Below are 17,193 nucleotides of genomic sequence, written 5' to 3' on the forward strand. Positions count from 1 at the left end.
CACACACACACACACACACACGTTATATGCACATACTCCTTTTCAGATCCCATGTGCATGTTTTTTTTTTTTTTTTCCTTCTTCCCGAATACAGCCAAGTCCACCACTTAAAGTTGACTGGCGCCTCTCCTGGACCTATTGCATTATGGGATCCTGTAGGATCTCTTTATCAGTCTCCCTGAACTCTGCCATTACTGTCAGGTTTTTTGTTTTTCCTTTTTTTGTTTAGAATCACAGTTACTGTATTTCCTCTTTTACCTTAGACAGACTCGAAGCTGCCTTTAAATCCTTCTAAGAAGGGCCTGGCAGAGTGGTCCAATCTTTCTCAGCATTGGGGTCCTGGTCAGGTTAAACAGAAGAGAAAATACATTCCGTCTAGGTGGCACTGCCTGAAGTGATCTGCCCACTGTCAGGCCCAGAATTTCCTTTGTAGACCAGTTTGCCTCACAGAGATCCACCTGCCTCTGTCTGGAGTGTGGACACATTCTTCTGTTTTTATGACATTCTATGGAGTTAAGCTTTTACAGAGTGTCCCCTGGAGAAGAGCCACTCAAACACAGAGTGTAGCTGACTGGAAGTCTCTCTTGCAGCCAGCTGGAGGTGGAGCACAGAGCTATTAGAGTCAGGGTCTTAAAGGCAAACCCCACATCCTAGCATTCTGCTCTGCAGTGGCAGGAGGAGCTGTGTACAAGGAAACCCTTTAACAGAGGCCAAGATATGTTAGCTGGGGCACCTTGACCTCAGGTTCCTAGAACAGAGTTGGGTAACTTTCCTTGGGATTCTCATCATGGCCATCAAATTCTAGTCAAACATAAATGGCCTCAACAAGAATACAAGGTGGTGGACCTTGTCCTGTCACAACACTTCATAAATGAATAAATAAACATGAAAATAAGTAAATAAATAAAGTAAATAAAGGCACTCTTTAGACACCGTGTGGATGTATTTTTTTTATTTATTTATTTTGTATAAAGGCATGTTCCATTTACATGCACACTAGAAGAGGGAATCAGATTCCATTACAGAATCTGATGTAATTTATGACCAATAATATTCTTTTGCATGTATATACGTATTTTATTATCCACTCATCTGCTTTTGGATTTTTGGGTTGTTTTATCCTTTGTTTATGGTGAATATTACAGTTATAAATATTAGTGTTGTTTTAGTTATATATTTTTACAAATATTAATTATCTGTTGAAATGGTGTGTGTGTGAGTGTGTGTGTGTGTGTGTGTGTGTGTGTGTGTGTGTATCTAGGGTGGAATTGTGAGGTCATTCATTAAGTCTGTATATACCTTTTGTGTTGTTGGGACAGATACTACTATATATTCCAGGATGGCCTCAAACTCACAATCAGCCTGCTTCAGCCTCCTAAGTGCTAGAGTGACAGGCATGTGCCCCTCTCTTTGGCTGTGGGTACTTTTTGAACAATGAGCACATTGTTTTTCCTACTGGGTATGCCTTTTTGCATTAATGGTAATGTAGGAGTAAGTATCCCAATCTATCCAAATCTTCCTGGTACCTCTAAGAAAAGTTCTTCACTACTTTCGTAGATGGTCATGATTATGTTGGTCCTGTTCAAGGACTCTGTGAGGACCTCAGCATTATAAGATTGAGCGTCTGTGTATGGGCCAGCACATGTGAGTTGTATCTCCTGGAGCTGCAGTTGGGGTGGTCTTGAGCCTCCTGGTGGGAGTGCTGGGAACTGAACTTGAGACCACTTGCAGAGCAGTGTGAGCCTTCACTGCTGGGACATCACATCTGCAGTCAAACACTAATAGACACATCCTCCCTAGTTCTTAGGCTCAGGGTCAGGAAGTATTGGGGGGATCAGTGTTCCAGCCTCTAACACTGTTGAGGCTTTAATTATTTGCCTTGATGGTGCAGATATACTTATTTTTTTAAGACAAAAGCATAATTGTTCATTCGTGTCATAATCCATGCCCTTCCTTGACTATCGTCTTAAATTGTTTTTCCCCCCATGGTTATCTTTGTAATGAGGTGTGAAAGTATGAGGGAAGCCCTGACTCTGCAAAGACATGGAGACCAAGGATCCTAAGCTTCCAAAAAAGGGAGGCTGGAGTGTTGAGGGCAGGGCGGGGCAGGGCCGGGTGGAGCTGGGCCAGGATTTTAGGGGAAGGAAGAGGTGAGAATACACTGCTGTAGATTATCAGGTGAGAGAGGGAGTTTGTTTTATACTTTGAACTTATTATTCAGTTATCAAGATATTTTTACAACATAATTTTGTGGCATAGGAAGTTTATATTATGTAAAAAAAAAAACAAGCCTTTGTCTGGATTTTGATTCAGGATTTGTGTTTTTAAACTTACTGGGTGGCTGAGGCTGGCCTTGAATTCCTGATCTTCCTACTTCTACTTCCTAAATTTGATCTGTGTCCATAAGCAAAGTGCCTGTGAATGTCTAGCGCCCCCCCCCCCCCTTGTCCAAAGGCTGCCCGTGAAGGCATTTCGTGCATCTCTCGTGTGGCCTTGTGTGAATGCGTGCATGCAGACAGTTCTGGCACAACCGTTTGCAGACTTGAGATGGAGGGTTGTGTGAACTCCAGAGCATGGCAAAGCACCAGACATCACGAGCCTGACTATGACAGCAATCTATATTTCAGTGGGATTATAGCCAGAGTAGGGTTGTGTGGTTTTGGCATCTTTCGGGCATCGACTCACCTGAGTTGGTGGAGTGAGGTACAAGGAGCCAGTGTGAGGGGACCGTGCCCTCAGCGGCAGCCATGCCAGCAGTATCATTCTGTGGAGACCAGCTCTCCCATTTGGTTTCACCCATAGTTCCCTGTGCATTATTCATTTTTGTCAGCACAGTTGACATCTGCACACCAGGTCCTGCATCAAAGCTCATCTCTCCATCAGCTAGTGTCAAGCATTTACGTGGGCCCCATGAGTGCCTCTGGTCACCTGAAAAGGATGGTCCGGCTAGGACTAGGCCACAGGCCACAGGCTTGTCTTTCTAGCTTTGTACAGTTTGTTTTATTTGAGACAGGACCTCACTCTGTAGCCCAGGTTGGTCTAGAACTCCCTAAAGTAGCTTAGGCTAACCATCACTCATACTGATCTCCTGCCTCATCTTCCCAAAAGGATGGATTCGGGTATAAAAGCTTCAAACCCAGCTTGGGCCTGGACTTGTGAATGGATACATATTTCATTCAGTGCTTGCTGAACGCAGGCTTTCAAAGAAAACAGATTGTATCTAAGATTGTAATGGGAGGTCAAAGGTGTGTCTTGTTCCCTATGAAGGACAAGCTTCCTTCCGGTCAGGTTTTATTTTATAGATGGAACCAGATTAGAGGGAGACTTACTTACACTCCCATGGGCTTCTCTGGCTCCCTGGAATGACATCAATACCTTCAATGATTAAATAAAGTAACAGTGATAATGAAAGACGACTGGCCACAGTGGTTCCCTCAGGGGAACCATTTGGCGGGCTGCCTGCCTGAGTCATATGCCAGGAAGCAAGCTGACTATCTTAGCACTGTCCTCTAGGTTAGCTCCCTAACAATTAAGGATGTCAGGTAGTTAAGCAGCAGAGTTTCTGAGCTAGCAGCCAATCCCCTGCTGTTCATCCATCACAGTACTCTTGTGAGCACCAGAGGATTGATGCTCCGATCTCCCAGTAATGTGCAGGAGAACCTAACAAGGTAGACAGAATAAAGGGGAGAGATGGGGCAGCCGCTGTGTTCTGAGCACTTCTAGGAGGCTTCCTTTTCCTGGGGATTCATTTGCTCTGCCGCCACTTGTCTCTGCTCTGGTGTAACTTGTGAATTTTGCAATTGGAGTGCACACTAACTAATCTTAAACTCCCTGTCTATTCCCCTCTGGTTTATGTGCCCTGGGTCTCATCTCCTCCCGTACCTTTGCACTTGGCTAAAGTACCGACAGCATGAATGAGGTCTGGTGTGGTTCCCATGCGCTTTACACTATTTTGGATGCCTCATCACCTGGCTTACTTTCTCTGCAACTCTGTGTCATTGCCACCCCATTACCGCCATCAACGTCATGGTCATAAACCCATGTTTACCAAGTACCTGGGGCGAGAGTGGGATCAGAAAATCCTGTATTGTCCAACATGAGTTGACTTGTTTTTAAATGAACTGAGTACCTTCATTCCACTCTGTTACATGCAATATTAATCAGCAACTATAGCTTCAAATATATAGCTTTGATAGATGCTCTGTAGCCATTATTAATGTCTTTATAAAATATTCAGAATTATGAATATGCCATGGCTCTCTATGTTTGTTTTGAAATGGTTTTAATAAGGAAAGTACTTAATGCTAGAATGGAGGCCGGAAGTATAACTGCTCCTTGGGTAGATTAATTATAGTAGTTGATAACAGTGTGAACGTACTGGCCACAAGACAAGAGTTCATGTGGATTATATATAGTGAAAGAATGCTTAATATTCATTTTATTTCCTGGAAAATAATAAAATTGTAGACTATTTCCAGTGAACTGTTATCTGAAAAGTAATAAGTAAAACACACCATTGGTTGGTGTTTTATGAGATCTGTGAAGTGCTTTTTAGTGTGGCTACTTACAGTGCAAAACAAAACTCTAAATCAGTGAAGATACTTCGGACGGAGAGAGTGGCTGCGTCTCCTCATTGATTTATTCTACAACCTCCCGAAAGTGTAGTGGCTGCTGTACTGTGCATTGGTCATTAACAGAAAAAGAAAAATTATCAAATGCCATGGATGTATTGCTGTCAGAATTCAAGCCGGATGTCTTCTTATAAAAGTAGCTAGGCAGTGGTTCTAATGATGAGCAGTATCTAAACTGATTAGCCAGCGTGGAAGGAGAGGATGTTCCTTGCAGAAAGAACACTCTTAATGATGAATTAATTGTAGCCAGCAACTCATAGAGTATAGACCTGGGGTAATTAACAGTCACTGCGCTTTTTTCAACACAGATAGAGTATCTCTTCAGTGGGCTGTTGGCAGGCATTTGCAGGTAGCAGCCTCATGAGTCAATTCATTCAGACGCTGGTGGTGCAGATATTCTTCTGCACCACACCAAGTTAGAGCTCAGTAATTTCTGGAGGAGCTGATGGATAAGAGAAGGAAATTAGAGATCCATGCCTCAGGTGTCAATACACCTGGGTGAGGCAGAGCTATCACTGCTGGGAAACCTAAACATTAATGTATGCATCCAGCAAATCAAAGAGTGGTAAGCTTGCATGTATATCAAAGGAATATGGGGATAGACACAATATTTTTATGAGTTACCTGCACCAATATTTAGGGTGAACCCTAGTGTCCTCTCCTGTACAGTAAGACAGGAAGAGTTCATTGTAAAGAAATTTTACAGCAGCTATTATGAGTTTCTATGGAATGTCTGATTCTAAATGAAATCCCCTGGGGATACTCAGCTATATTTTGTGCCTGAGCATCTCAGAGGACTGACGGAGAGAGGCTGGTAATTTAGATGCTTGACGAATGATTAGCAAGTATAGGTTTAATTTTTTAAGTTAGTTCTTATGTATTTTTTGAAATTACAATTATATTACTTCCCCAGTAATTTAACTGTGTTGTGGAGATGCCACTCCTGACAAGACCTATTCTTGAACTGAGAGTAGTTATGAGACTTTTTATTCAGGGCAAGGCAGACCTGGTCTCCAACCTTGAAGCTCAGGTCATCTTCTTTGATTGTTCTCTTGATTTTTCCCATAAGTTCTCAGATCTAGGCAGGGGTGTTAGAGCGCTGAATCTTTTGTCACTTTGTCTACACAGACTTGCCTTCTGTGTGTGTTCTTCCCTCCTACGGCGTGGCTTATACGAGAGTTAAGGCACTGCCTCTTGATATCCTCCCAGTCCTTACGTTTACCCGGTTAGGTTTCATAGAACTTTTCTCGTAACCTCATTCCTCTTTTACCCACGTGTGTGTGTGTGTGTGTGTGTGTGTGTGTATCTGTGTCTTTATTTTCGAGTGGGCGTGAGCACACATCACACAGTGCCTGTGGATGTTAAGGTCGACACTGGGTATCTTTTTTTATTGCTTTCCATCTTAAGTACTGAGATAGCATCTCTTTAAACTTGGAACTTGATGTTGGCTAATCTAGCTAGCCAGCTTGTTCCCTTTCTCTCCTCTCCGTGTCCCCACCCACGTGATTTTGACCTGGGTTCTGGAGATCTGAATTTGTATACAGCGAGTCCTTTACTAGATGAGCTCAGCGCCTCGGCTCCCTCAGCACACGTTTGTTCCTTTGGTGATAATCCTTACTCTTGTGTGCTGCTGTTGCTGCTGCTGCTGCTGCCCCCACCCACACCCCGTCCCCGTCCCCGCCCCCAGCCTCCTCCTTGGCCTCCCTGCTTCTGTGTTTGCTACACTTCATCATTCTGTATGTCGTAATGACAGCGACTTTAGAAAACTACTTGCTCATATCATTTCTTGTTTTCAAGTGTTTGAGGGGTTGGTTGGAGAGGTCGCGCAGCAAGCAGTTAAGAGCACTCGCTGCTCTTCCGGAAGTCCCAGGTTCCATTCCCAGTAACCACGTGGAGACTAACTCCAGTCTTAGGGCATCTGATGCTCTTTTCTGGTTTCCGTGGGCACTACATGCATGCACACAGACACACAAGTAGGCCTTTGTAGGCTTCGTGTTGCACTTTGCATTTAAGTACAGTTATTGACCTTGAGTGGCATTTCTGCTCACGGTATGCCTCTGACTCGCCGTCTTTTTCCGTTTTCCTCCCATCTTAGTCTCTTTGTGGACCCCTGGCTACTCTGAGCGCTTTGACTGCGCCACACACCCGTCTCACAGCCTCCCTTTCATTTGTTCTGCTCAGCAGCTTTCCAACCACACATTATTTGTTTGACCTCGGCTCACGTTGAAATCTCCGTTATCATCCCCTTTACCCAGGGTCTGTATCCTCACCCAATACAGGCTTCCTTTTGACAACCTCTGTGAAGTATTGCCGGAGTTAGAAAAGCTTTTGTCTTTGCATTATAATACAAGACTTTTTAGTGCCACCCACCACGTTACATAGTATTTGTACAGAGAGAATGCTTCAAAACCACTCATCAGACACAGGCTGTTTAATCAAAATAAAAGTGTGGAAGGAGCATCTTAAACCGTTTTTTTCAAACCAACAAGACCCTTCAATTGTCATTGCTAACTACTTGCATGAGTGCTTAAGAGAGAATTAGCATAGAGCTTTAAGTAATTTGACATTTTATTTTTCTGCAAAATGAACTTGATGGCGCCGTTAGAATGTATCCTGGGAATGTAACAGGGCTTGTTACCAATGAGGCTGTGTGGCCTTAAGCAAGTTAAGCAAGTTCACCCAGGCTTGTTTCTCCATATAACTGGGGAAAATCATATCAACCTCATGTGCTTATGTCTGGAAGACTGAGATTAGACATGCCTCATGCTTAATACACTGCTTTGGACACTGTATTTCAGGCATTTAAAAAATTCTTTCCTATCTCTGGAGATTAATAAGGACTTGAGGGGAAAACTTATTTAACTTATCTTGCAATCTTGTACTGCATATAATGATACCCAGGGGTACTACTCTGAGGGTCATGAACCAGTTTAGGAGGAAAACATTCATCTTCAGGGCACAAATAAGCAATGGAGATCTGTTTATTTAACCCCGTGCCCCTCCCCCAAAGAAAGATACACATGGATTCTTTGCCATATCTCAAAGTTGGTTGCTTAACTTTTTTTTTTTTTTTTAACTGAACAGACTTACTTAGATACTTTTTCTTTCTATTTTAAGTAGCTGTTCCAAGGAGCTGGGTCACATGAAACTGTTTCCCCCACTTTATGTATTTCAATATTTAAGAAGTTGTAGTAGATCTACTTAAAACTTTGGAGTCTACAGTTCTAAGTACATTGTCAGCATAGAAGTGATTAGAACCTTAAAAGAGATTAGCCCTTTAAAATCCTGAAGTCACTGAATAGTCTGAAAATCTGATGGCTTCTATTTAAATAGATGGTTGGTATATTTAAGGAATATTAATATGAATGGCAGGCTGAGTTTAGGGAGATGCTTGGGTTAAACCTATCAGTTCATCACATGGTGACTCCCTGACATTAAGTCAGTGTGCCCACTCTTCTTCATCATGAAAACCCAGGCCAGGAAGCACAGTCCAGTTGTAAGCCCATAAGCCAAGGCCTTTAGAGGGTCTGGGGTCTGAGCGTTGACAGGTCAAGACCTGTCTGATCTGTCTCAAATATTGGCCTAGACAAGGACCTGCACTGCTTCAGTAATGTCTTAGGGTTTTACCGCTATGAACAGACACCATGACCAAGGCAAGTCTTATAATTGACAACATTTAATTGGGACTGGCTTACAGGTTTAGAGGTTCAGTCCTTTGTTATCAAGGCGGAAGCACGGCAGCATCCAGGCAAGCATGGTGCAGGAGAAGGAGCTGAGAGTTCTACATCTTCATCTGTAGAAAGCCAGGAACAGACTGGGTATCCTCAGGCAGCTAGGAGGAAGGTCTCCAAGCCCACCCCCACAGTGACAGACTTCCTCTAACAAGGCCACAGCTTCTATAGTGCCACTCCCTGGGACGAGCATATGCAAACCATCACAAGTAGGAATGACACTAATGGGTCAGGGTGATGAAGAGACGTAACACCTTAAGTGAGTACTTAGTTCAGATGTTTAGAACACAGGGCCTTTAGAGAGGACACAGACAGATTTCTTCTGGGCTCTCAGATTTTGCTACCAACTCCCATTGCTAAGGATCTTGGTAATATGTAAGATTGGTTATTTGGAACATCAGCATCATACACACGCCTATAGTCAGGCAAGTTCATGCTCAGCTCTGCAGAATGTGTGTCCTCATGGCATCAGGGGTTTGTGTGATGCTGATGTCTAAATATCTGTTGACTTTGGTGTCTATTCCCTGCTGCCTGCTCAACCTCATATGCAAGCAGTTAAGGGTTGAATTGATTGGCTGATGTTAGCAAGCCAGAGGGCAGGCCATGTTTTCAAAGAGGACTCAGAAGGCAGTTATCTTGATCGATCTATCTATCTATCTATCTATCTATCTATCTATCTATCTATCTATCTATCAATCAATCATTCTATCATATATCTACCTATCATCTATCATCTATCTATCTATCTATCTATCTATCATCTATCTACTTGTCTGTCTGTCTATCTATCTATCTATCTATCTATCATCTATCATCTATCTACTTGTCTGTCTGTCTATCTATCTATCTATCTATCTATCATCTATCTACTTGTCTGTCTATCTATCTATCTATCTATCATCTATCTATCATCTGTCTATCTATCATCTATCTACTTGTCTGTCTGTCTGTCTGTCTGTCTGTCTGTCTGTCTATCTATCTGTCTGTCTTTTATTTTGTTCTCCCTCACTTTCATGTGGGATCTGCAGATGAACTCAAGTTGCTACGCCTGTTATGTAGAATGCATCCCTACCTATCATCTGATGCAAACCTGACACTTTTTTTTCCAGTGATTCTGGCCTTTGAGCCTTCTTTTGGTGTCTTTCTGAAAAGCCACTTGTGACCTCTTTATTAGTTGTAAGGGGAGGCTGCCATGAAGGGAGTGGACCAAGCCACTGTGCTGGCGTGCTTGTCTGATTGTTTTAAAGCAAGCTGTTCCTTCCTTTCATCTCCCGAGCGAGCGTGGGAGTGAGTGTTTCCCTCACATATAAACGCACCTCAGAGGGATGTGGGAATGACTTCTGCAGGTGCCCTGACTGAATCATTCGCTAGGCATTGAAATGCTGTCATGGAAGGACCTTGGTGGTTTTTTTCTATACCTGTGACGTACTGTGGTACGTAACAGATCTTTACTTTTTATTTTCACAGAATGCTATGAACCTACCTCCTGACAAAGCCAGGCTACTGCGGCAGTATGACAATGAGAAAAAATGGGAGCTGATCTGCGATCAGGTAAGAAATAGCCATTTTCGTTGGAGGAAGCAAAGAGGAAATATGACGTTGTTCCTGTGTGAGCTGAGCTTACCATGGGAGATGCATAGATTTCTCCATTCTGATCTTTGGCTTCTGGGTTTCTTATCAACAGAAGAAAGGTAGAAAATTACCACTTCAGTTTTTTCATTATTTGAAATATTTCATGGGAAAGCAGGTTGAGTGGACAATGCAAAATGAAGTTATCTATCTTGTGTAGCAGCCTATGCTGCATAGGTGGTATAGATCTTATGGTTTGATTAGCCTTCCTGAAAACTGGCATATCATCATGTGAGAAGGTAAATTGTTTATAAAGAAACATGGGTAGCCCATAACATTACACATACCTTTAACTAGTTCTAAGCTGTTATTATTTTGTTTTTAACTCATTATGACAAATTCATACACTTCTGAGGGATATAAAATAAGAAGTAAATGCTTTTTTTTCTTGTCTTTCTTTTTATATTTAAATTTTACTCCATGGTCTGTGTCATAAGTATCATTCTCTGGGCCCTCGGCATAGGAAATCCAAAGTGTAGGCTCTGCATTTCAAAAGAACAGGCTCCTCCCCTACCAGGTTTGGCATAATGCCCAGAAATAACTCTTCTGTTTTCCCTAATTTTTAATTGAGTGTTAATATTATATTTTAATTAATTAACTAATTTACATCCAGAATGTTTTCCCCTTTCTGTCTTTAACAATCAAAGTATATTCGTGTGATCCCTACACCTTTCCCTGCCCAATTTTTGACTCAGACAGATACACACACACACACACACACACACACAACCTCCCTAGCATGACACTTCTGTCTGTTGACACATTTACCAGCAACCATGTCTGTGATTATCCTTTGTACATTGTATCACTTTCCCTTTCTTCTCTTACTCTGAAATTTCCGATATATCACCTTCTTGTTCCTTTTCAAAGTCATGGCTTTTTTTTCATTAATTGTTGTTACATGCATATATGTAAGTTAGTTACTGTTTTGTTACCGTGAAGAAATATTATGACCAAGGCAACTCTTAAAAAAAAAGCATTTAACGGGAAAATTGCTTACAGTTTTAGAGGTTCACTTTCTTATCACTGTGGCTGAGAGCGCAGTGGCAGGCATGGCAGACATGGTGCTGGGTAGGCAGAGAAAGACATGGGGCTTCATGTCTTTAAAAGCTTTTAAAGCTCAAAGCCCACCCCAGTGACACACTTCCTCCAAGGCCACACCTCCTAATGCTTCTAATCCTGTCCAAGAGTTCTGCTCTGTGGTGAATAAGTATTCAAATATGAGCCTATGCGGCCATTCCTATTCAGCTACCTTATTCAACTCCCTGGTGGCCATAGACTTGTAGCCATATAATAATACAAAATGCATTTAGCCCCCGTTTAAAGTTTTCCTAGTCTTTCACAGTATTTGAAAATTGAAAGCTGAGGGCTGGTGAGATGGCTCAGAGGTTAAGAGCACTGACTGCTCTTCCCAAGGTCCTGAATTCAAATCCCAGCGACCACATGGTGGCTCACAATCATCCGTAATGAGATCTGACGCCCTCTTCTGGTGTGTCTGAAGACAGAGCTACAGTGTACTTACATATAATAAATAAATAAATCTTTAAAAAAAAAAAGAAAAAAAGAAAGTTGAAAGCTTCTTCTGAGATATCTGGCAATCTCTTAACTGTAAGTCCCTGTAAAGATCAAAAATCACTACCACATACTTCCAACATACAATGGCGCAGGATATACATTACCATCTCAAAGAAAGGAAAGTGAGCACAGTGAAAAAATACTAGACCATCCGGGCAAACTCTAAATTCTTCATCTCCATGTCTGATGGCAAAGCACTCTTCAGTTCTCTAACTCTTTTCAGCGCTGTTGCCTGTAATACACATCTCTTCTGTTCTAGTTCCACACCGGTCAGCACTTCTTCTTTGCCGGTTTCCCACATCTCTGGCCTCTCCAACATTCTGAGGTCTCCAATATAGTTCAGCTTTCACATCCACATGCACATAATGGCCTCTATAGGCCTCCATGCGGAGATATTCCCAGCATATGTCTGCCCTCAATAGTTTTTCCTAGCTGTGGAGGTAGATTCCACAACTCCTTTCTTGTATCCTTGTCTCTAATGCAAGAGACATGGGGCCAAAACTGTCGAGTCTGTTCACTGACTTGACCTAAAGCATTACAGTGCTTTCCTAACCCAAACTCCCAAAGTTACCATTCCACCAACAAGCTGCATGGTCAGGCCTCTCACAGGACTGTCCCAGGCCCTGGTACCAACTTCTGTCTTAATCACTCTTCTATCGCTGTGAACAGACACTATGACTGTGGCAGCTCTCATAAAATAAAGCATTTAACTGGGGCTTGCTTACCGTTTCAGAGGCTTAGTCCATTCTCAGCGTTGCAGACAGCATGGTAGCAGGCATGTAAGTGGAGAACAAGCGATTGTGGAGAGCTGCACAGTGTTCTGCAGACCGAGGAAGTGTGAGAGTCTGAGCCTGGATGGGCTTTCTAAATCTCAGAATTCTCCCCCAGTGACACACTGCCTCCAACAAGGCTGCACCATCTTACCTTTCCAACCCTATCAAAGAGTTCTACTCCCCATGACTAAATATTCAATTATATGAGCCTATGTAGTCCATTCTTATTCAAGGACTACAATAATACACACACACATTCTCCCTCTCTGTCTCTCTCTCTCTCCCTCTCCTCTCTCTTTCTCTCTCCCTCCCTCCCTCCCTCCCTCTCCCTCTCTCCCTCCCTCTCCCTCTCCCTCCCTCTCCCTTTCCCTCTCCCTCTCACCCTCCCCCTTCCCCTCCCTCTCTCTCTCCCTCTCCCTCCCTCTCCCTCCCCTTCCCCTCCCCCTTCCCCTCCCTCTCTCTCTCCCTCTCCCTCTCCCTCCCTCTTCTTTTCCCTCTCCCTCTCCCTTCCTGTCCTTTTCCCTCTCCCTTCCCCCTCCTCCTAAATACACCCTGCTTGGTCTGTAGGATGTTACTCTATGTATGTCTTTCAGGGCTGACCATGTGGTATTAGATAAGCAGCTGGCATGCTCTTCCCTGGGAAGACTCTTTCTCTTACTCTCAGTATTCCTTAGTTGCCTGCTCACAGATCCTTTCCATCTTCCCAGGCTCCTCTCTAGCTTTATTCCTTTGGGGGATGGGGTGAGAGCTTAGGGTTTTCAAGACAGGGTTTCAATGAGTAGCCTTGGATGTCCTGGAACTTACTCATAGACCAGGCTGGCTTATAACTCAGAGATCCACCTGGGCTACCGCTGCCTGGTGCTTTATTCCTTTACTTCTTTACTGCCTCAGATATTCCAGAGAGAGCATGCTGGAAGATTTTTGGCAGCCATGTTTTTCTGTTAGACTAAGAGTGTCTTCCCCGGGGCTGACGTTGGGGACTTAGGGATCTTGATGCAAGGAAGAGCATGTCAGGTTTACAGATTACAGTGGTTAGGGCACAAACTAGAGTCTGTACCTCCTCCAAAACCAGGCCACCCCTACCAGCGGTAGCAACACTATGTATGCGACCTTTGACATATGTGACCTTTGGCGGTGCTTAATCTCTAGGTCTGGCTTTTCCATTATAGAAAGGCACTGCTAAGTGTAAGCGATTTGGAGATTAGGCACAAAGATAACCTTCCCACTGCTGGCTTTGAGCAATAATAACCATTATTCTTTAACTGTCATCAGAAAAATCAGCCATGACAGAGATTGTGTTCCCTTTCCAACACAAGTGAAAACACAGCTAGCCAATGACCAATCAAATCACAACCTGATGAACTGAGTAACCTCACTGATGCACAAAGCAAATAGGTAATTCTCTGTCTCCTATGGCATTGTCAACTAAAACGCCTTCTTCAAGGGTCTGAACTCAGCACCAGAAGTCAGCTCCTGAGCAGGGACACAGAGGTTAAGTTTTTTGTCCCATCGTTAGGGCCTCTCAGAAAGCTTTGGCTCGGTCTGGCTCTCAACAGGAAGGAAAGGGTTCATTTGGCTCACTTAAATGTCCTAATCACAGTCTATCATGAAGAGAAGTGAGGATAGGAACTCAAGGCAGGCAATGAAATAGAGACCATGGAGGTCTCTCTGTACTGGCTTGCTTCCCATGACTTGTTCAACCTGTTGTTGTTCATTTGTTTGCATGTGTGCATTTGGTGTTTGGCCTGCATGCATGTTTGTATGAGTGAGTTGGAACCATTGGAACTTGAGCTATAGATAGTGGTGAGCTGCCATGTGGGTGCTAGGAATTGAACCTGGGTCCTCTGGAAGAGCAGCCAATGGTCTTAAGTGCTGAGCGGTCTCTCCAGCCCTGCTTTCTTATACAACCCAGGCCCTGCTGGCCAGGGGTGGTACTTCCTGTGGGAGGCTTGGCCATCCCTTGTCATTCATGAGTCATGGCTGTGCCTATTGGCCATTCCTCAGCTGAGATTCTTGTTCCTTGATGATCCTGTTTTGTGTCAAATTGACAAAAGTCAGCAAGCATGGTTAGCAACTAGTACTTGCAGCTGGGTCTTTTTTCTCCCTCGTGTGTAATTTCTGATTTTTTGGGGGGTGGATGGGGGAGGGTGTCTCTATCACCATTTTTTTTTTTTAAATAAGGATTTGGTCTAATGGATAACTCAACAAAGTAGCTGGTGAGTCTCCTTTGTTTTTCTTTTTTCCTGTGAAGTCTCACCCAGAATGTTTGGATTTTCATCATTTTGTGTCAATCTAAATTCTCTTTTTGATAATTTATTATCACTTCTTTGACCGGTAGACACAAATTCATGCAGACTCCTTTGTTTTTTTTTGTTTTTTGTTTTTTTGTTTTTTGTTTTTTGTTTTTTTTAACACAACCATACTAATTCCCGAGAAATCATTTTATGGTATAAAAATAATCTTTTAGGCTTCACTTGTAAGTTCTTTGTCCTTTAAACTAAGCCATTTTCTTAAGGAACCTTGCACCCCTTTCCAGGGAGTATGATGTAGACCAAAAAAATAAATAAATAAATAAATAAATAAATAAATAAATAAATAAAAATGTGAGATTGGCAGGTGCTAGACAGATTTTTGTTTTGTTTTGTTTTGCCTAGCTTGTCTTTAGACTTTGAAAATAAATCCAAAACTTGTGAGATCATCCTGATAATTCCAAGTGAAATGTTATTATCAATTTACTCTCTTTGATTTGATATTTATCCCTTTTACATTGAAATGTGTAATTTCCAAAATTACTGTAATTTTATTTTCTTATACTATGGAAAAAGTTGGAGGGGGGTTTATGGCTCAAAGTGCTTGCCTAGCATTCAAGAGACCCTATGTTCTGTCCCCCAGCACTGCAACAAATAAGATAAAGAGATGTCCAAACAAAAATTCAAATCACAGCCCTAGTAGCACTAGTAATAAAATTAATGTAGTATAAATGTTCTTGGTCATTTTGTGTGTTACAAAAATACCTGGTTTGATGGTTTAAAACAACAGAAACTTATTATTTTAAGTCTTAGAAACCAGAAATCTGAAGTCAGGGAGCAGACTATTCCTTCCAAAGTGTCTAGAGGAGATGCCTTCTTGGCTAATCCCAGTTTCTGGTGGCCACAGTTCTTCTTTGCCTACTGGCTGTGTTAATGTAGCATCTGCTGCCATTTTGATGTGGACTTTTTCTCTTTTTACCATTTGTATCTTCATCTATCCATCCATCCGAGCACACTGTAGATGTCTTCAGATACACCAGAAGAGGGCATCGAATCCCATTACAGTTTTGAGTTACCATGTGGTTGTTGGGAATTGAACTCAGGACCTCTGGAAGAGCCATCTCTTCAGCCCCTGTATCTTTTTTCTTATATTGTCTTATATGAGGACATTCTGGAGTCAAGCCAATTAGGATAGTCTAACACTGAGATCCTTAATTTTTTTTTTTTTAAGATTTATTTATTTGTTTTATGTATATGAGTACAGTGTCGCTCTCTTCAGACACACCAGAAGAGGGCATCAAGTCTCATTACAGATGGTTGTGAACCACCACATAGTTGCTGGGAATTGAACTCAGGACATCTGGAAGAGCAGTTAGTGTTCTTAGTTGCTGAACCATCATCTCTCAAGGCTGAGATCCTTAATTTTATTACATCTGCCCCCCCACCCCCCTTGGAGGGGTTGGATTTGGTTTTTTTCTGAGACAGGGTTTCTCTGTATAGCCCTGGCTGTCCTGGAACTCACTCTGTAGAACAGGCTGGCCTCGAACTCAGAAATCTGCCTGCCTCTGCCTTCCAGAGTGCTGGGATCACAGGCGTGCACCACCACCACCTGGCGCCCCCCCTTTTTTTTCTCAATTATGATCACATTCATAGGTTTGGGTTCAGAGCATGAACACAGACTTTAGGGGCCACTGTTTAACCTGCTATGGATGCCAAGATAAATAATAAGTTCTTTCTTTGGAAGGACCAAAGTTGGATATTGTTGGTTGCCAAGGGCAGTCACACATCATTATTGTCCGATGTGAAGCTCTTTTGAACATTCAGCTTAATCACTTGGGAAGCACTGTCTTCCAACCTGTGTACACAGTCGACAGGCAGATGTTCCCATAGGAAGCCGTTTGGGAGAGGCTAGAGAGAAACATTGTCTCCGCCCTGATTCTGTTGAGAAGGTGCATGGAGAACGAGATTGGAAAGCTCAAGAAAGAAAGAAAAAAATGTTCTGGAAACAGCCACTACTAACTCTTCCAGGATGGCCAAATTTGGTTGGCCCGTTTGTTTTAGGCTTAATTCATATCAAAAAAATTTTTTCACATGAATAAACATTGAACTCCACAGAATTCTGTAGTTATTCATTAGAAATGTGTTTTCCTAAGAAGTTACATACAGCTAGTTGTTGTTTAAGTAAGTAAACGTTTCAAAGTTGTAAAAACAACATGACAGTTTGTCATCGGATATTTGACAATGCCAAAAATACACACTGGAGAGAAGACAGTGTCTTTGACAAACAATGGTTGGAAAATTGGATGTCTACCTGTAGAAGTCTGAAATCAGACCCATGTCTTTCCCCTGCACAGCTTCAAGTGGATCAAAGACATTCACGTGAAGCCTGAGACCCTGGAGCTGCCAGGGAACGTGGGTAGTGTGCCGTCAGGTACAGGTGTAAGAAACTAGCTAGGACTCCATTTACTCAGGTGCCAAGGCCTCCAGCTGGCAGTGGGGCCTCGTAAGATGAAAACCATCTGTCCAGTTAAGAAAAACGATCAAGTGCAGAGGAAGCCCCATAGAATGGGAGAGGCTCTTTGCCAACTACACATCTGAAAGGATT

At 42.7% G+C, this 17,193-nt stretch overlaps 1 protein-coding gene across 4 annotated transcripts in view; it reads left to right on the plus strand.

Moving 5' to 3' along the window:
* Nucleotides 1-17,193, plus strand: part of Fmnl2 (formin like 2) — a 261,419-nt gene that overhangs the window by 145,793 nt on the left and 98,433 nt on the right. For all 4 annotated transcript variants that reach the window (XM_052182485.1, XM_052182484.1, XM_052182482.1 and 1 more), the window contains exon 2: nucleotides 9,830-9,913. In XM_052182485.1, the coding sequence (XP_052038445.1) occupies nucleotides 9,830-9,913 (84 nt within the window). The remainder of the gene's footprint in view (nucleotides 1-9,829; nucleotides 9,914-17,193) is intronic.

The sequence above is a fragment of the Apodemus sylvaticus genome, chromosome 5 (genome assembly GCF_947179515.1).
Source record: "Apodemus sylvaticus chromosome 5, mApoSyl1.1, whole genome shotgun sequence".
Lineage (NCBI taxonomy): Eukaryota > Metazoa > Chordata > Mammalia > Rodentia > Muridae > Apodemus > Apodemus sylvaticus.